Below are 21,458 nucleotides of genomic sequence, written 5' to 3'. Positions count from 1 at the left end.
TCATCGGCTTGCAGCTATTCAGCGTCCTAAGTTGTATATTAATTATTGTAGCTTCTAAGCATTTAAGAAAAAAATTTTTCTCTTTATTCCGAAGGATTTTTTCTCTATTTTTTGAATATATAAATACATTTTTAATATGAAATTATTTAGACTCTTAAATCACACTATAAATATTGCAAAACACGGTTTTTTAATTATTTTATAATGATTCAATATCTTTATATATTTTCTTTTGTTTTCTGAAGTATTAAGAGTAAAAAATTATAATCATTTTATCAGATTATTATTTCTATTATAATTTATGATGATGTGAAAACGTTTTACGCGTAATTTATTAGTTCATTGATATTTAGGCAGATGACGTATTTGAAAGCAGTCATTGATTTTCTGTGACTGCTTGTAATTCGCAAGCAAAATTGTGACTGGTAATGATGTAATCAATATTTTTCTTACCGCCTTTGTAAGAATAGTATACATAATAAATATGTTGTATACATTTTTTGGCTGTAATTATACTTCCATAGTATTATATTTCCTATAATCATAAAAGCTAGGACACCACAGCGCGCTTTGCGCACCTAAATTTAAGTAAAATTTAAATTAGAGATGCATAAAAAATACGTTTCTTACGAATGGTTAATGTATTAAAATATATTAATTATATAATTCTGTATAAACTTAATTTTTATATCTGAAGTTTGTCTTTGATTCCCAAGATATTTTTTCAATGAACCCCACGATCTTATTCGAGATATTGCTATCTAAAATTGACCATATTTAAAAACGTCTTTTTGAAAATCGATTACAATTTTGTCAACCAAATTGACAATTGCCGCCTATTAAAAGTGAATGGGTATTGATTTTTACAACACAGTGTCATTCGGTTAAAAAAAACTAAATTTTAATAAATGATTAGAAAAATCTATTATTTGTTATTGCGTTCCATTACATAAACTCCATTGAGTCTAATATTTCTGATTAACATGACTATATAAAATTTACGTAACCGCACTTTGTGAGGAGGAAAGTTAGGTTGATTGGGTTTAATAAATTAAGATATTCAGATTAAAGAATTTCTTCCATTTCACAATTGCCACAGCTATTTACACTGTCTAGGCCGATATATATGTGTGTGTGTGTGTGTGTGTGTGTGTGTGTGTGTGTGTGTGTGTGTGTGTGTGTGTGTTAGTATTTCCATCTAATAAATAAGTAATTTTTTTATTCATGTCAACTACATTAATTTCTGGAAAAAAGGATTGCACAATGACTAATGTCATCAAATTTGTTGTTTTTTATCAACTTGCCAAAAATGTTTTGAACAATGCAAACTTTACAGACAGTATAAGTATTGTGACAGCAATTTTAATAATCACTTTCAGTAATCCATTATCAAGGAAAGCAAGCAAATATACTAGACATTTATCAGATCAAGTAATTCCAGTTAATCGATTCCAAGCCATATTCATGATTGCATAAGCGGTTTCTTCCTACTAGCTTCCAAAAAACTAGCTCTGATAATACCGCAGTACTTTGCAAATTTAGATTCATTTTTAATGAAAGTCAAGCGATGCATTAGATTCATGTACAACAAATTGTAAAGCACAACTCCATTGCCAAGCTTATAATTCTTCATCTTTTCCACTTCTTTCTCGCACTCGCCGTAATAAACTTCAAAGCCGTATTGGTTGATGTAGCGTTTGAAAACATTGGCGATCAGCAATCTAGCAGCTATCATCTTGATGAAATGTTCAAACAACAGAAACAGTACGTAATCGTAGAGGGTAGTATTAACAAGTCAAGGCTCGCAATGTTCGAATGCATCATTGATATCCACCTCGTACTATAGCAGCAAAGCCAAACCTTCGGTTTTTTTTATTTTTAATCGCTTTGTGCAACGGCATACACTCGTCCTTATCCGTAGCATCGATGTCAGCACCGGCCTTCAGAAGAATTTCAAATACATTGCTTCGATAACGAGTCGCAAGTGCAAAGCTGTCCACAGCAAAACCTTAAAATCCTATGTGTTTAAATTTAAATGTTTTAAGTATGTAATTGTGATGTCACCCATTAGAAATACATTGTCGCTGAAGTTAAACGTTTAGAAGTGTTTAAAATTGAGGACAATGTATTTCTTATGGATGACGTCATATTAAACGTTTAAATTTAAATACATGGGTTTACCGTGGCGTCTTGTCGGAATTATCTCTAGCTTGCAAGTCGGCGCTATTTCTTATCGGTACGTCAACGACGGCCTCATGACCGTCCATCGATATCAAACAATGCGTCATCGTTTCCGTGATACACGACTTACGGCGTTCATCAGTGTTTGACAGATTTTTGAGGTCGTTGACAGCTTCATTATGGCCGTTCGTCGATGCTAAATGTAAAGGTGATAGCTGAGTACTTTTGTATTTATAGTTTATATACCCAACACCGATGACAAATGTAAAGAAGTTGAGCCATCCACACCTAAACTGTTCACGTCATCTCCTCCGTCGATCAACAATTCGACTATATCGTTGCGTTGTTGATACACGGCTACATGCAAAGGCGTAAACTGCAGGATCGCATCTGGGTAATTTAATTAGACGTTTGACTACTTCTGCAGAACTCTCAAGCAAAGCTAAATCTAGTGAAGTCAATTTATCGATGTCCTCAAAATTTATATTTTAGCCAGTTTTTACAAGGATATTCATCTTGTTTGGATTTTTTCTTTTAGCAGTTAATAACGTGAACTGCCATTCTTTGGTACGACAATAGATATTAGCACCAGACTCTGATCCTTGGTATTGTAGATATTCGAATCAGTTTAGTGACAGATCACCTCTGGAGAATGTTTCAAAACAATTTGTCTTTTTACAGTATGATTGTTAATCTTTGGTTAATCTAATGGTTAATAGAGTTTCAACGCATCGTCGATGATGACTATAAAAATTACAATTTGTTAAAAAAAATGTTATTACGAAAGTAAAAAGAAATATTACGTTGGCCTTATAAATTCATTGCTTGTATAAAACTCCGCGGAAACTCGACAATGATCAGTTTAAAATGAAATTGATAGCCCTCTGGTTACTTATTTTAGAACTTCTCTGGGGTAGTCGAGTTAGTACGGTAAAACAGATACCTTCTTTATCGCTGTATTTTACAATATAACATGAAAATATATTTTTTCTCATTATAATACACGAATTAGAGCAGAATTGTAAAAACTGGTTGAATACAATTTGCATAAATATTTAAAAAAATTATAAACTGACTGTTGGTAAGGTCACTAACTATAATAAAATCATGAATCCTTCGAGATATATAATTTCAACGGGGTGTGATCATCCATCGTACCAACTACGAGTAACGAATTAATCTATTAAATGTCAATAAATATAATTAAAATAAAGTAAAAACAAATTATATTTAAAGAAAATTCCTTGTGCATATCATAGTCGTGCTCGTCGAATAAAGAAAAGTAATCACTACAATAGGAGGTGCAAATGGTAAGTTTGTTATGAATATTAACTTTGAAAATGAAAAATACATTTGTTCTATTCGACCAACGTCGAGATTGTATTTGCTTTACAATCGTTGTTTTATACAGCATTAATTTCATTCATAACTTTACATTAACTCATTTATCTCTCATATTCTGTTACACCGTTGAGCATGAAATTATACATTTATTCTACAAAATAGTTCATTCACGCAAGAATCAGGCCGTTTCATAATCGATGATTTTTAATATTAATTATTATAGAATTAAAATTATTTTCTGTCATTTGCACAATATTCAAAATATTATTCACAATCAAAAATAAATTATGTAATTTTTATATAGATTTATAATTTTTTAAAATTAAATAAAAAATATTGAGTACCTTTGAACTTGAATACATGTAGAAAAATTGCTTTCACACTTTTTTCGTCTGTCTTTATCGCTTATGCGCAATCTGTTACATGCATAAAAAAAATTAGTTTTCTCTTTTTTTTTATTGAAGCGTATCAATATATGACAATTATACCTATACTAACGTAAAATATTCGATACATAATATAATATTTTACAATATCTAACAAGCTCAAAATTTAGCTAATAAGACGAGAAAAACATGTTTTCAATAAACAGCATGAATTATTTTGATCAGCAACCTACTGAAAAATTTGAATTTCGTTACCTTTTTTGAATATTTTACATCGCTTTGACATCTACTTAAAATGAAACTCCAAGTTACAAAAATCTAATAAGAAATTATCATTATATTCATATCATAAGTTTTTTTCTTCAATTGATAACATATAATATCAATGATAAAGTATTTTGTTGTTTGTTTTTACGCATACGTTCAACATTCAACATCTAGGTAAAGACATCACATTGATTTTAACATGACGACTCGTACGTTTAAATATTATTAATTTTTTCTTATATATATTAAGGGCTTCTTTTCCCACCGCGATTTTCATGCGATTACTCGATTGGCAATTCGCTAAAATATCGCGTAATTATACTATTCTAACATTAAAGACCTTTATTTCATAAAAAATTAAAAAACATAAAAATTAAGTTAGTTTATAAAGTAAAAACTCAATACGTATTATCATCGTTGTCACGTTAATGGGTTCTATAAAAATAATATTTCCTAGATAGCCTTTCATAGATAATATGACTACTTAATTATCCTATCTAAAAAGCCACAACTCGAAGTTTTTATCAAACAGTTTTTGCTGAACTCAGCACAAACTGCCAACTGTATCATTTTAGAACATAACTACGCTTGTTCAAATGGATTAGACCAAGTGCGTGGAAATCAAACTAAACGATAACACTGAATTTCGGAAAAGTTTTAATTATTTAAGTAGAAAACATTACGCGCCTACATGCTAACGAAAAACAAAGTTCTTTTAGCGCTTACTGGTGTTCTGCCATTTAACGTATAATGTTAGGTCCCGAATGATTATTGTTCGGCTTGACCTTTTTTCACGTTAGGTCTGTTGTCGCTTTGACTTGTCACGTATGCTATGAAAGTTTTGCGAGCAAATTAATTACGTTCCAGCTGAACTAGCGACTCTTATAACTTTGAACTTTCTTTTGATCTATAAAGTATTTTAAGTCACATTCAACTCTATTCTCATATTCGTTTTTTATTGTTTTTCTCAATGTTCTTTTTTCATTTAACGGCGATAAAGCTTGTATGATTTTTCATTGTTACTATATTTTCTAAGATTCTCGCTATACAATGCTAGGCGATATGCTCTGCTTTAACATGATTATATAATCAGAGCTCACGTCCCTAATTCGAGCATCGGTATCATTTTTTTTCAATGTGCACATTTGTTTATCTCGTCAGAGTTATAAAAATATATTATTAATATCGTCAAAAGCGATATATACATAAAAACAGTTTTACGTATATTCATTTTAGATGCTATTTTAATAAACTGATTTGTACAGTTAAGAACATGTGTATACTCTTGATGCTCAAACTAAGGAGTTGTTGACACTTAAAATAAAAATATTCAATATGGATACGTGTATTTTTTGTTTTCATGACACAGATATGTTAGGGAAGAGACTGTTGCTTAGATGTAGCGTTTAATTACGCTTGTAAAACTATGCGTTCATTATCCATCCACAAAATATCTTATTTTATCTGCTTATCAACATTCATACAATATATCATAAATTTTACAACAGATTAGCATACATAAACGTACATTATTTCCTCACTTTTAATTCTATGTTTTCATCTGAATATACTTCATTCGACAAAAATCTTAACTTATTTAAAACAGATCTATGCATATTCGCAAATGTAATATGAAATCACAAAATTCAGCTAAATTTCAAACTTAATGTATATTTTTTCAAAAATCAGTATCTTTAGTTGTATAAAAAAGACTTGTAAATTTTATTTTGACAATTAAGAAATTAAACAAACATTATTTAATGTATTTGCGGATTACACAATTGATTATTCAATAAGTCTCATGTTTGAGTTTTTATGAAAAATAGCTATTTTAATATCTATTTTAAATAAATAGAAAAATAAAGTTTTTACGTTACAGTATCTCTAGACATCTATGCGTGATATATTCAATCAAATAGTTTTTTGGAAAGGGGGCCATTTATAGATAAGAATTCAGATAATCATTTTTTAAATAGTAACTTATATCATTCCAAAATGAAATTTTAGGATTCACATAAATTCTGCTTGGAATAATCAAACTTTCCATAGGCAGCGACTTTCACTTGACCTTATTAATTCACGTAAGAAGTGAATAACATTTATATGAGACGCGTCAAGATTGTCAAAGTGGGTACATTATAACTTTATAATAATAGCGATAGACCCATTGTTATTGTTATCTTGTCGTAACTGCGGCCATTTTATACTTATATTTTGTATCGTTTTAACAGTAATGGAAAAGTCAACGTTCATTATTAAGTGTTGTATTGTGTAGGCCATGAGTTATTTTGTGTAGAAAACTTTGAGTTTTATCTAGAAAAGTTGAAGAAAGTGCTCTATATTTACTTACGTTTCTTTTAATATAGTAATTAACTTCTCCGTCACAACCGTTTCAACTTTAATGAGCTTCGAACGATTTACAATGTCTTTTTTTTAAATGCCACTTCTTAATTAAACTTTTAGATAGATGTAAAGAGTTACTTAGAGTTAGACATTTTTAGAAGTTACTTATTGTTCGTAAAATCCTTTTTCTATGATCTTTTTGTAATGATGATTTTATTGAAAAAATAGCCGAAATCGAAAGTGTAAATAAAATGTAGGTGTTTTATAGATTAATATACATTAATATACAAGAATGAAAATTTGCTATGTTCTTGGAAGAAAATTTCTGAAAATTTTCTTTACATAACCATCTAATTATATAAGTATATATGTTTTACTCAGTTTAGGCTCAAAAGGTGGAACACGATGATGCGTAAATATATAATAGACTGTGTAAAGTTTATTACAATCTCATAGATTCTAGTAGAAAAAGGCGCAATTTTTTGTTTACCTCTATAAGAATGAATATATAAGGAGGAAGAACGATTTTTCTTCGCTTTCATCGAGTCTTCATATATATATATATATTTATATATATATATATGTTTATAAATTTACTTAATCTTCGTTTTCCTTTCTAGGCCGTAACGCGATATTCATCTTTCTTGTGCTTATTTTTTAAATCTTCAATTTTAGCCAATAAACTGGTGTTTACACAATTATTATTGAAAAACCTTCATTTTTTTTCATTCGTTTGCAAACATGGAAAAACATTTTATACCAACGAACTGTACAATATCAGAAAAACTTGCGTACAAATGAATTTGATTACAAAAGCTGTTTATTAAACAAAGTTTAAGAACATTACTCATTCAACTGCTGTGCTAACATATGTTCAACATGAAGAGTTTCTTTTTTACTTTGTTTTAGCCAATCTTATAATTAGTAATAAAATTATGTATAATAGCAGTTTCCCTAACGTATACTTTTTCACCGTTAAATATCAGCATAATCAAAGCGTCGTTTTACTTTCGAAAAATTTACTTTACGAATCATTTCCTCGAAGTTTTTCGGCTATATCAATAGGAATCAATAATAGATTAGCAGTACTTTGATTATCTTCTTTTCTTACATCTTTTTACTTTTCTTTTAGAAATATCCATTTATGATTAATGATTATCCTTTTTGCTGATTATCGATAATATTATATCCGCAAGCACTATTAAAACAAATTATTTTAGATATTTTTTGATGTTCTTAGTTTATACAATTTTTTATGGAAAGTTTCTTTTTTTTCATAAATATACATTTACAATTCAACTTACGCAATCTTACATTATACAAAAGAAGTTATACATTTTTGGATTACCAACAAGCAGTTATAATATAATTAATTATTTATCATCGCTTAAATCTTTTCAAATCCTAACAAACCACTGGCACGCTTTATAGTTTTTTTTTCGTTTTGTCGTCTTTAGGCAGGGTAAATGCGGAATTGTTATCTAAGAATGTTTAGGTCGGTTGGTATTTTGTTGTTTATTACCAATTTTACATGTATTATTTCGACAAAAATCTAACATGATAAAGATCTTTGAAGAGCTCGCGCTTTAATCTATGGGCTAAAAAATAATGATGTGATTTCTAAACATCAATTTTCTTTTTGTGGTATGATTCTTTAAAATCTAGTACTTAAATTGGCCATCGAGTTTAGTGATAATCTAAATCTTGTCCTTGTAACGAGGTTCTCGACCAGCAAGCACCAAGGACGTCACCTGTTTTTATTTCTAGGTACATGATCTATTCTACAATGTGAGATCGTTGCAGGAACAAAGAGTTTTGCTCGTATATTTACGACACATCGAAATAATTAGATGTTCGATACTACAATCAGTATAATATAAAATTTTCAAAATAAAAAATTTGTTTTACAGTATCATTAAAATACTAAGTTAAAATGACATATTCAAAAGAAATATGTATTTCCATGTATCTGTTTATTCATTAGATAAAATCATCTTTGGTTATATATTTCTTGATTGTGAGCAAAAACCTTTCGCTCTGACCAACCAAAATCTCAACACCCCGATAAGTTAGCATTTTACTCGAAAGACGGCAGCACAAATGATAGAATAGCGCTCACGCGAGACTCAATCGAATCCTCGTGCTGGATCAACCAGCAAAATGAAATCACAATCTAGATGTCAATTGAGCCGTCGCAGATTGTTGCGCCAAAAATAAAATCTGTTTCGTCCATTTGATATTGTTCATCATTATTCTCGTTGCAGTTCTTGCTTCGTTTTATATTTCACATCGAAATCGCTGTTTTAAGTTGTATGCATCGATTACTTGTCTCGGGAAAAATGGGCATAATTATAATCTCGTGAATTAATTATTTACTCGTTAGCAATATATAGAAAAATAAACCCGAGGTTTCCCTTGCTCTTCTTATTTTTTTTTTGTTTTGCGATGAAAATACTAAGCTATGGCTTCTAGAAACTACTTGTTCAAAATATTGCTCGAGCATTGGAGATGGCGATACAAGGATTTCTTTCTGAAAAATAAGAAAACACAAACCAAGCGACTTATCCTCGAGGTACGTAAGCGAAGTAAAATTTATATCTTTACCAATTATAGACACCGCAAATGAAGCAAATACAATAATTTCCATATATGGAATCAGAATATGTTTAAATAATTGATTGTCCCGTAGTGTAGCTCCGATCAAGCTTATAATACTTTGATTGTCTTGTATGGATATAACATTCTTTGCTCTGACGTCCCTCAAGATTATTAACGCATTATTGTTATCAAGGGAAACCTCGCTGTAAACGAGTATTTTTTATGATCGAAGTGATTCTATCACGAGACTATTTTCACACCGGTTTCGTTCTCCTCCTTGAGCAGTAAACTCAAGCGAAGATCGAGCTCACCGGCTTCGAGTGCCCATTTTTCCCGCAACCATCATGGTGAGTCAGCGTTCTGAGTGCCAAGCGTATGAATTGGAAATAAATGGTACCAACCGATGGTCAAACGGGTCAAGGCTAACGCATCCAATTGTATTTCTGCACCACCTAAACCTTGATTACTCTCGAAACCCTGCTTCTTTTCCCACAGCATTACTAGAAGGTTGCGACCTAATGCGTCGCAGCTTGGATACTTCAGTGTCTGACGGAATTGAGGATTGCGTGAATGACGCACTACCCGGGTCTTGCGTTTATGCAGCCAACGATCTTCACCTCGCAGGTACATTTTTATGTACGTGTCTGAAATACATTTTTCTATTAGATAAAAATCATGAAAAATTCGTTTAATACTGGTTTAATATTTTTCCTCATTCTAATGATTTGGTTGTTAACATTCAATAAATTTAGGATTATGATGTTTCATTAAAAAACTTAGATGTTAAAAGGATTTCCAATTAAATTATTATTACAAGATTAACTTCATTATGCTAATATAATAAAGTGTATCCTACTTCTGTCACCAGAAACTATATAAGTAAAAAATGAACATTATTTGTCCTCAATGTAATGAAAATGGTAATTTTTATATGAACCAAATATATCTTTTATTAAAGAAAATAACCTGTTCACATTATGAAATTTTTTTTGCTGAAAAAACATGTCAATCAATCTAAAGGATATGTATCATTTTTAACCAAATTTTCGTTAGATAAACCATTTCATTTTTTAGCTCGAAAGCATAAAAGTCAAGTTTTTATATTGCAGTATCTCTGGACAATTATATCACTAAATTTAATGATAAAATTTGGAAAATAGTACATTATGCAACGAGTGCGCAAAATAGGTGATTCCCGCACGCGTGAGTTTAATGCGCGTGCGCTATCACCTTATTTGCGCACAAGTTGCGTATACTATTTTTCCTACTAAGCTGCGCAAAGTTCGATTTTACGAACGTATGTGCGTGCGTAAAATCGAACTTTGCGCATGATGGTAGGAAAAGTGTATTTTTTGATAAAAATCAACAAAAATTTGTTTAAATATGTAACTATAATTTTGTAATTCGAAATAAAATAATACATAATTTAGAACATACGGTAAAGAATATTTTGATAACAATCTCTGGATGATCGAAACTAGGCACTTACGAAGGAGGCCACGGAAAACTTATTCAAGTAGCTTTAACGCAGACTGGAGTGAAACGGATTACTAAAGCAATCAAGATATTTCCGTGATACGTGTTAGCTCTCCACAAGATTAATTGAGGTGTGTTACGCATGGCTATGTCAAGGGGCCACGAACTATAACAGCACGTTAACCTCGAAACTTTGTGTTATGGAACGTCGCCGAGAGTTTTGCATGTATCTCAATTATAATATACAACAAGTTAATAAATACACTTTTCTTACCTGGTTCTTCAGTTTCAAGTGAACAGATATCTTTAGCTGAAATCACTTCCACTTCCAGATTGCCTTTACTTAGATAAATCGTTAGCTGAACTTTACCGTTTTGATCTAAAAAATCGAATTCAAACCGATGAATATTAATAGAAGAAAGTTATTAATTTAATGAAAGTCAATTTATCTTTTGACTTCATTACCTTTTGGTGGTTTGTAACCCTTCGGCGCAAGCTGTCCAGGTCCAAGTTTCAATTCCAAGCCATCTTCTGCCATCATCGACTGACTGTAATACAATTCGTATTGTTAATACCATCAGTAATGGCGCCGTACAATAGAGAGAGAGAGGGGGGAAGATCCATTAAAAGACAGAATAAAATGTATTTTATTAATTTACCTCCATTTCTCCGCGTCGTCCGAGTCACTGTTTCGATCGTAATCGTGCCTCTTCATTTCCAAGACGCTGCTCTCTCTGCGCTCACCCTGCCCTGTGATTTAATTACGTTGAGTTAAGTTCCAATTAATGCTGCTTAATAGACTTTTCTCTCTTAAAATTTAGAATATTATTACATTATCAGTTTGCTTTCTTTTGTCATTCTTTTCTCATTATCTATAACGGTTATTGAAACATCGTTTTCGTAATGTATTATTTCTTACACATTGAAAATTGTAATATTGAAGTACTCAAAAAAGCTTTCTACGACAGAGTAAATAGAGCTTTCTATGATAGGCTATACACAATTTGTAAAGCTCGTGATGACAGCAAAGATCTACAAGCGTTTGAAGTCAGATTTTTCGTTGTATCTCCTATAAGTAGAAACTTTAATGCTATTGAAAAAAAGCACACAGAGGGTTTGATTGACATTACCGTTGATTAAATATACCTATTATCTGTCAATATGACTTTATAAAATATGCTGATTATCATAGCATATTTTCAAAACAGAATTTTATTTCAAATATTTTGAGAGAAAGAGCTTATATCCGTAGATCGGTAGATAAACTAAATAATAACACTTATCAAAACTGTTACATTAAACCTGTTAAATTTTAAAAAATATTCCATAATATTAGCTACGTATGTATTTTACAAAGAATGGCGCATAAACTGTTATTATACAAAATTTTGATTATTAAAAATTATAACATTTTGTATCGTATGAGTCAGATTAATAGAAAAATTAATCATTATTAAGTTTTAAAGAACATCTTCTTAAATAAAATGAATATTAAAAATTTTGTCATAATAGCTCTGTAATAATCTCATAATATAAACATGATTTTACATAATTTATAGATTTTTCTCTCAACAACCACAACTTTCATAATCTTGGTAAAATATTTCTTTGAGGAAAATAAGAAAAGGTGAGATAAGAGAGAAGTTAATTCTGTCGACATCAAAATTCGTTTTTCTGTTCCGCAAAGTTACAGTCAAGTAAGTATATGGGATGAAGTCGACGGACTTCGTTATTTTTTCACAGCGTGCAAATATGTTCTTGCACATCGTAAAAATGAGCACTTACATCCCACGAGATCCACCCACATTTACAAAAAAGACGATGTTTTATTTTTTCCTGTTTTGTTAAATTTAACACAATTTTTACAAGCTTCGGAGAAAGCAGAAAAAATTACAGGTAATGATATATAATTTAATTAAAAAAGCTACGTTCGTCTACTCAATTCTATATCTACTTCTAGAGTTGCAAAATTACAAATTACAAAGCATTTATCGATTGGTTTTATAGCGACTAAATCTAACATAATATGGAACATCAAGATCATATGGAAATCTGTGCTCTACTTTATATGAATTTTGGAGTCTCCTTACCTCGTGATGAATTATATCTGATAGAAAATTTATCTTCCGTAAAAGAAAAAGATAAGTCAATGAGTAAACGGAGAATCGTCGTGTCAGATTTCAAGTCAGCTCGGAACATCAATAAAAAGTTGAAAAACTCGTATTCATAAGAGAAAAATCCACTTCAAACATCAACATCAATACTTGGATGATTAACAGATAAAAATTGTGTTAAATCAACATCTATAAACGAGAATTAATATAAAAAGAGATAGAACTAAACGACTAACTAGTATTTGAAATATAAACATTTGTACAGTAACCCTCATCGTATATTTCCGGTATAATACAGACGAAGAGAGAGAAAGAGAGGGAGAGAGAAACGAAGAAAAGTCTAAAATATACTAGCTGTGGAAGAGTAACGGAGTTAGTTAAAAGTTAAAAGTCGCGTGAGTGAGGTTCTTGTCTTTTTCCTCTGAAAAGTCGTGCTGGCTCTTGCGCGATAACTTGTATATTTTATGCGTATATAGCAGAAACGCAGTTAGGAAAAAAAAGGAAGGAACTATGTGAGAAAAATATGCGTTCGCCCGGCATGTCAAATACTACGGAGCTACTTTTTAGTAGTTAAAAAAAGAAGGAATTTCAAGACCTAAAAAGAGGAGGAGAGTGAGAAAAATATATCCAGCTAAGTTTCTCGAATCTCTAACGTAATCGTCCAACCAGAAAATCGATAACCGACTTTTCTTTTTCCACGAGTACCTCATTAATTAGCATGTTACTGGAAAGAAGTTATTTACCAATCGATTGCAAGGTAAAATATTTGGCAGACGTCGAAAAATCTATTGACGCTAATGAAAAAAGTTTCACTTGTTTTCTCTCTCTCTCCTTCTCTCGACTTTATAGAAAATTGGTTCGACGATTCTCGCGGAACCTCGCAGCATCTGTATACGTTTATAACGTCAGTTGAGAAGATAGAGCGAAAAGGAGAGTCATTGAGCATATAGTATCAATGTCAGTTGTTGATGTACGTATATTATACGCACGCTAATCGTTAATCAGCAGAGTTATTTTGAAAGCGAATTCGTCGATGAGGTTAATTATTGTGAAATATAAACAAAATTATGCGTGAAAAATTTTAAAGAAGTTTTAATAAAGAGAGAAAAAATACAAATTTAGTCAACCAAAAATTAGACCAAAGCTCTAGAGATAAATATATTGCTTTTACACGCTATATTTTGACTTTGTTTCGTCAAAAAAAAATTTAGCTATCATTGCGCTACACTTCATTCTTTTTACATTTTTACAGTTTACTTATACTTTACTGTTATTATTAACTAGAATATACATTTAGTGAAAGCAATAGAACCACAAGTTTATAAATAAAAAATTATAATTACAACATTCATAGAATAAATTCAATATAAAAAATATAAGAAATAAATAGATATAAAAAAATCATCTCCATTATAGCAATTGAAAGATAAATGTGAGAAGCAAAAGAAATAGAAAAAAAAAACAGTTCGAGATAGAAAATTTTAAGAGCAATATAAGACTCTATCTTTTAATTTTCGAAAGCTAGAATATTTTATCTAGAATCTTGGTATGAATATCGAAAACATAATTGAAAAGATGTAATAAGCTAGAATTTCAGTTGATATTTTATTATAGAGCCTTACCTTGAATTGAAACAGCCAATATTGAAACTTAAAGAAAACATATGGAAACAATGCGTAGTTTATGATAAAAAACTATCCTAATTTTTCCACGAAAATTCTAATCTAGTTCAATATATATATTCAATATATAAACTATAACTCATGGTACTAAACTTGAACATTAACAAAACATCAAAACATAAAGATTTGGAGAAGAAAAACAACGATAAACTGTTGAAAATTCAATGTGAAAATGTAAATTGAACTATACAAATATTCCACGTCAATATACACACATACCATGTTAACTTTGCTCTATGAGTTTTCAGTTAATAGCTTTCATTATTTCGTACAATATATGTGATTTCCACACAAATACACAAAAATCTAAACACCAATACTGCAGCGTGTGACAACAACTGATTCCACTTTTATTTCAAACTAACGGCCGACAGTTAGTATAAAAATAATAAATTTACTAATGACTAGATAGTATTGACTTGACAGATAGGAAACTACGCATTGCACCATATATTATAAAAGAAACCAAGGAATAGTATGAAATCAAAGACGTAGACTTGAAAATAAAGTAGAAAAGAAGCGCTATAGTGCATAGAAAATAATAAATAGTAGCTAGCGAGAGAGAAAGAAAATCTTACCAGATGCCCATAGCGTCGTTCGCAAGTGGCTTGCCAGTGTAATCTATCGGGGTGGTGTGGCGTGCGGTGTAGGGAAGGAGGCCGATTTAGCGGTCCTCGGAGACACAGGCTCGCACTGCCATACAGTAACTGTTGGGACTACGCACTCTGCCGACGTTTTTCGTTTTTTTTTTTTTTGTTTTCAAATAGTTTATTTTTTGTGACGTTTTGTTTGGTATTTTGTGGGATTCGAATATCGTCAGCAGCGAATATATCCATCAGCGGGGACGGTGAATTGTTATCCTTTTTCACACACATGGTTGGAGGGCGCTCGGTGATTGTTGTGGCAGTGGACGTTCGCGGTTTCGGGCGAGCGAGCGTCGCGATACACACACGCGCACACATTTTTGGTTTTGATTTAGTGGAATTTTCGAGACGCAATCATTGCGTAGATGAGAGTGGACGACGCAGGATGGAAAATCAGAAAATAAACAATCGAGATGAACAATTTTTCTTCTTGTTGACTGACTATGGGTGGAAGGACGATAGCGACAGATAAACACAATCTGTATGGATGTATGCTGCTCGTATTGTCTTGCGTGTATGTGTGAGTTTTGATTCTGATTTTGAAAGACAGTTTTTATATCCCAAATCTTTGCAGCGTGAGACAAAAACACAGCGAAGACGGAAAGAACTCCAAGAAAACAGCTGGCAAATGCAAACGATTTGTTGCGAACCGCGCAGTTGGAAATTATAGTTGACTTTTAATAACTAACACAAATGACAGGCGTGCTTCGTATTTATTCATGTTATCATATATTATTACTCAAATTAAAAAATTTTTCAATTTTTTAAATAAATTGATATTTTTTGATGAATTACCGTGGTAACAAAAGCTATATGTACAACTAACTTTATCTATGTAATTTTATCGATCAATTTCATAAATTTATTTAAATTAAGATGTCTTTCCACTGCTAATTATTCGTTAAAATATCTTGTACTTTTTCTTGAACTATAAAGAAGCTTACCGAAAATTTATATAAATGAAATCCATTCTTTCGATTTTCAAATAAAAAAAATGAATGAAGAAACCTATCCTTTCCTCAGTACTTTTGTTTGTACTAGTTGCTTTAAATTCGATATATTTATTTTTAATACAAATGACCAAATATTTAGAAAAAATTTATAAAAAAAACTGTATTTTAGGATTCTATTTTCAAACTGTATTCAAATTCCACGATAACTCGCAAAAGGAGATTCTCAGTTTCTATTATTTCCAACTGCGTTTGGTTATTTGAAGAAAAAGCGACCAAAACATGATGTACATCATATTTGCAGGCCAAAAATTTGGTAAATTTTCCTGTATGACGTTGATTTTTACTAGTAGAGGAAATTCAAAACACTTTATTTCATCCATGTAAACACTGTCCATTGTCCGTCTCCGAAGGTTCTTACGCACTAATAATTTTGTTGAGTTTAATATTTAATTTTATGTCAATATTGAGAAAAATATTAATTCCAATATATTCATTGAATAAGCAATGATTTGAATATCAATTGAATGTAATAATACAAAATATTTTTTGCAATTATACGGGGATGTTTTTAGTTCAAGGCAAGCACAAAATCAATGTCATAATAAAAAATGTACCCTTCCAGCTGTAGTATGATAACATTGCTGACATAGACAGTCACGTAATAAACGTTTCACCGTTCAATTAGCAGTTAAACCAAAAATATATTAAAACATTGGTCTTGTTGAACAATTTGAAACAAATACAAATTGTATGACAATATTCGTTTTGAGTAAATAAACCAAGAAAGTCACTGCAACGGCGAATTCGATGATAAAAAACTACAGTTATAAAAACATTCTAACTGTTCAAATGCAGTTGACATTGAGTATTATAAAGCAGTAGGAGCGTTGCATTATGAAAAAGGCTTTCCATAATATTAAGACAAATCTGGAAGCTGCGTTCCATACTCACAAATGACAATATGACATATCTGATTGTCAATTTGATGTCAACATGTATGCATGTTACATGGTACAAGTGCTCATAGATCAACAGTCAAACAGTTATAAGCCAAGATGTGTATCTGTATTTTTGTATGATGGACGCTGAAAGAAAATAGATAGTTGATAGAAAATTTGTAACATTTTATTAGACCTTACTCATACAAAACTGTAGTTAAGTTAATAATTTCATTAGAAATATTGTTTTCGATAACACTTTTCTTTCAGCGAAAACTTTGGACCAAATTGATCAAGTCTCTATAATGAAGGGGGATTCTCCCTGCTCCCCGTGTTGGAGATGCACCGAGAATGAATAACACAATTTTCCTTGATTGGCAAAATGGCAAGTTGCAAAGTGTTTGTGTATGTATATTTGCATGTACGTACGTGTGTAAACAACTGAATCGGGTCACCGTATTGTTCTTTTTTTTATTTCCATATCACGCACGAAACGTGCGTCATGTATATGATAGTTGAGGAAATGATGTGAAACATTGATCGCAACGACACTGTGAATTATGTGGATGATTAAACGGAATGTTCTAAACATGTATAGAAAGAGCTGATGATAATGATACAGAGAGAAAAAGGAGAAATCAAAAGTCATTCCCAATACTCAGGGTGATTAAGAAATCGGGGGAGTCGTTATTTACGAGCTTATATTGTCGCTGTATTTCTATTCTATCCATCACATTTTGTGAGTTATATATATTTTTTTCGAAAATTTTCAACTGGATTTTTTTTTCTATCGACTTAATTAATTATTTCAAGATTTATTTTGAAATAAAAAAAAAAGTGATACTTCAAATTGAAACGAAAGAACAAAGGATAAACTAAAGATTATCGTTGAAAGTTCAATTTCGAATCTTACATTTAATGCTTCGTTATAACCGAGTAATTGGATCCTCTTGAAGTAATTAAATGGCGCGAAGGACAGTATAAGAGTAAAAGATAAAGCCGAGTGAGCAAAAATGAAATATATTGAGAGACAGTTTTGAAGGAAATATATGAAATAGAACACGAATTCTCGGCACAAAATTAATGAAAAAAGAAAGACAGAGAGAAAGGAGAGAGATTTTGAAAAATGTAAAAGAAATAAACGTGACCTTACCGATCATGCGTAAACTTGTTGTCGACCCCCGGTGATGGTTCGTACTTCCGTTAACTCGGTCAAAGTGAGAGTGTGATATATTATTTTGCGAGGGTAAAAAACGGAAAGTATAGGGGAGAGAGAGAGAGAGAGAGAGAAAGAGAGAAAGCGAAGTATAATATAGAAAAGAAAACGAAGAGAGAAAATAACATGGAGATGCTGAAAGTGAAAGAGTAATGTTGAGAAGAAAAAACACGCAGACAATTACATTTTTGAGACAATTGACACGAATATTAAAAAAGAAAAGGAAGTAACGAGGTAAATGTTTCTTATTCATAAAATCTTGAAATATTAGCGATTGCAATCTTAAAACTTCCGGAAAGTGACAGTACAAGAAAAATTCACATCGCCATATCCGAAGAATGAGATACATAACAAATGACAAAAGACAGAGAGATAATAAAAAAAGGGTAGAAAACGAAGGATACATGAGGTAGAAAAACCACTCCGACGATCTTTAAACGATGACAAGAAGAAAGATGTATAACATTAAAATGTAAGCCCGATGCTCGAAGGATGCTTTTTATATACGGACACACCCACACACTCGCACACGCAACATAGGGAAAGACAAGAATTTTGGCATTTTGCAGATAAAAATGTGCACACTATGCATTCGTGAAACCATATTATTAGCGATTATAATAGGTGAGGTGACAAAAAAGAGAAGAGCAGGGTGGTTTTCGGTGTTAGGATCGTTCTCATTAATCATTCAGCCGCATAAACATCGAAAGCGTGCTGTCGACGATACTCACGATTTGGTCGTCTCTTCTCGCCTGACAGACTCATCGTCCGCGACAGTTCTCCTTTGCCATGTTGCTGTGCCTTTAAGCTCCGCAAAGTCTCCAGTATCTCCTCTTGATCGCGCTTAGGACGTGCGAATGAGCTGCGTCGCCTTTCACGGTTATAGTGCACCATCGACACATCTGCTTCGCCCATGCTACCTCCTGCAATATCGCACGTCTCTAAGTTCTTTGACATCGATTTCTCTCAAACGTCTTTGTCGATTTATACAGAGCCGACATTCACGCGATAAACCCAAAGCATTTGACGCGATGTCAAATGCAGGAGCGTTCTCGCGCGCAATGTGGATGTAATGCATCCAAGTGAATTTACCCTCTTCCTAACTACCGTGGCGCGGCACGAGCTGCGTCGTTTTCTCGATGTCGTCAATTTTTATTCAATCCCAAGCATTCGTCAATCTTATAATACATTTGTATCAGCAGATTTCAGTGCAATTTCGCAAATGTCAAACGTTCATCGAACAATCGTATTTCTACCGTTCACCCGCTTAAAATAAAAATACTTCGTAATTGTATTTGTGTTCTTTAGGTTGTAATAATCTTCATTTAGAGGAAATTTTATTTAGAATTAGTTATATCTTTCTCGAAATTCAATAGATTCCTTATAGATAGAATTATTCATTTCATTTTAGGTCATTTACAAGCAAATGTATGAATTATATTCAGAATAGCTTGAGCTCTTTCACCACAATCAAAACAAAATATATTTATGAAAAAAACTCACGTTTACTGTCCGTAGCACCAGCCTGACTTTGAAAGCTACTCCTCCGGCTACCAGGTAGTGATCTGCTATAATCCTTGCTAAGTTCATACGGTTCGATCTCGAGCTGCTCAGACTGACTGGATCCACGTCTCGAACCAGACAAATAAGCAGCATCGGGATGCAAGAAGTAAGGTTCTGGACTGCCACTATCGCTTTGCGTATCCTCGCTATAGCTCCGTTCGCGAAGGTCAGCTCGACGCAACAGACGCTGGGCTAACTCAATCGATAGTGAACCACGAGGTGAACAGTGTGGTGAACGACCTGAACGCAAACCACGCGGGTCTTCCAAGCGATACCTATATAATTGAGTTTTTAACACCAAACGATCAATCATTTGTAACGGCTATGCGACTTATATGTATGACATGAATTTCTGCGAAACGATGCGCTATAATTTCAAGTTCACACGTGAAAATAGAAAATAACGATTTCTCGAATATATTTCATCAATCTCGCACTTCATGGGCGAGCCATATTACACGGTATATAGAATGTACGATGCTCGTACGTACGTAATAGCCACGATAAAACCAAAAAATATGGTTATCCCTGAATATAAGCGGACAAGAGAGCAAAGCTATTCAAAATTGCTATCGTATGTGTCTGTGCGTGTTCAAGCTCGAAACACGACAATTTCCTACGACCCATCCCCAAAACTCTTTAAGTATGCTAAGCCAATATTCCGATCAGTTTGTAAATAAAACTACTCCCAATGGAAAACATTCAAGTGCATGATTTGAGCGTGATGTGACTTCAATAATCTTACCAGACAGCTCGATCAGCTTCGAAAGCACTGGCCATTTCGATGGAACAACCGCCCAAGAAAACGCTATCGCGATCCGGACAGTAGTCCCATAGCGTCACCTCAATCAGACGGTCGATCAGCTGCTCGCCAGCGACATTCGTGAAGTTCAGCGTGGCATTCCAGATGGGATTGTGCGTTGGCTCAGCCACGTCCGTCTTTAGCGAGGTCACGTCGCCACTACGTTGAAAAATGGAAACAAACGAATCACACAAATATTGCAGACGTGTGCACGCTGGCGAGGTTTGCCTTTGCTATACATGTGTAAAGGTCTTCTGGGAATTTCGTTCGTTTAGAATTCATAGGGAGAAGTTTACTGTTCGTCAATCGTTTTATTGTGATTGGATCGATAGAGCGTGAACCTTTTTTGTCGTACATCTTTCAACATGAATGACAGCCATTTGTGTGCTACTTGATTGGTCGATAGTATGATAAAGTATCATTTGCTAGATAATACGATTGAAAATTGAACAACATTTTCAAAATAATACTCTGTAAGATTTCTGCAAGATGATAATCCATTTTGCATAAACTTATCGAGTCCGTAAATTGTTAGAAATTCAGAATAACCCTGGATATTAATCTCGTGAAATTGAGCCAATTAACTGCAGGAAATTTTCAGCGCCAGCAAAGCAATGTGGATAATCCACTCAGTAAACGTGGTATTACTACTCTAAGAGAGAGTATATAGAGTAGCTCAAAAGTAAACACTTACCTTGGCGAGATGAGGTCAAGTTTGGCGAAGGCCTCGGGCTGACTTCCATAACCAGTGTCCTCTCGTGAGCAAAGATCATCAGCCGCGAGAACTGATACCACCAATTCCTTTCGATCTGCCTCGTACCACACCTGTATCTGCACTCTACCTGTCACCTGACGCTCTTTTGCTAATTGCTCCTGAAAATGTTCGCGTTCGCGTAATTTTTTTCGATCGCGAAAAATATATAGCGATTAGTTACATTTTACCATAACATG

At 32.5% G+C, this 21,458-nt stretch overlaps 1 protein-coding gene across 6 annotated transcripts in view; it reads right to left on the bottom strand.

The window, feature by feature from the left end:
* Window positions 1–3,550: 3,550 nt before the first annotated feature.
* Window positions 3,551–21,458, bottom strand: part of LOC131665717 (regulating synaptic membrane exocytosis protein 1) — a 100,820-nt gene continuing 82,912 nt past the window's right edge. For 3 of the 6 annotated variants that reach the window (XM_058937774.1, XM_058937776.1, XM_058937775.1), the window contains exons 16-23: window positions 21,202–21,380; window positions 20,451–20,666; window positions 19,646–19,980; window positions 18,874–19,065; window positions 11,255–11,345; window positions 11,061–11,143; window positions 10,870–10,974; window positions 3,551–9,763 (exon numbers count right to left, since the gene is read on the bottom strand). In XM_058937774.1, the coding sequence (XP_058793757.1) occupies window positions 9,462–9,763; window positions 10,870–10,974; window positions 11,061–11,143; window positions 11,255–11,345; window positions 18,874–19,065; window positions 19,646–19,980; window positions 20,451–20,666; window positions 21,202–21,380 (1,503 nt within the window). In that variant the 3' untranslated portion in view covers window positions 3,551–9,461. Of the gene's footprint in view, window positions 9,764–10,869; window positions 10,975–11,060; window positions 11,144–11,254; window positions 11,346–12,685; window positions 12,719–14,969; window positions 15,117–18,873; window positions 19,066–19,645; window positions 19,981–20,450; window positions 20,667–21,201; window positions 21,381–21,458 lie in introns of those variants that run through there. The other 3 variants (XR_009302043.1, XR_009302045.1, XR_009302044.1) reach the window with 3 other exon arrangements.

This window comes from Phymastichus coffea, unplaced genomic scaffold (assembly GCF_024137745.1).
Source record: "Phymastichus coffea isolate CEN01 unplaced genomic scaffold, Cenicafe_Pcof_1.1 PCOF00053, whole genome shotgun sequence".
Classification (NCBI taxonomy): Eukaryota; Metazoa; Arthropoda; class Insecta; order Hymenoptera; family Eulophidae; genus Phymastichus; species Phymastichus coffea.
The sequence above is the reverse complement of the archived record's forward strand: the minus strand, read 5'-3'. Positions and strand labels throughout refer to the sequence as shown.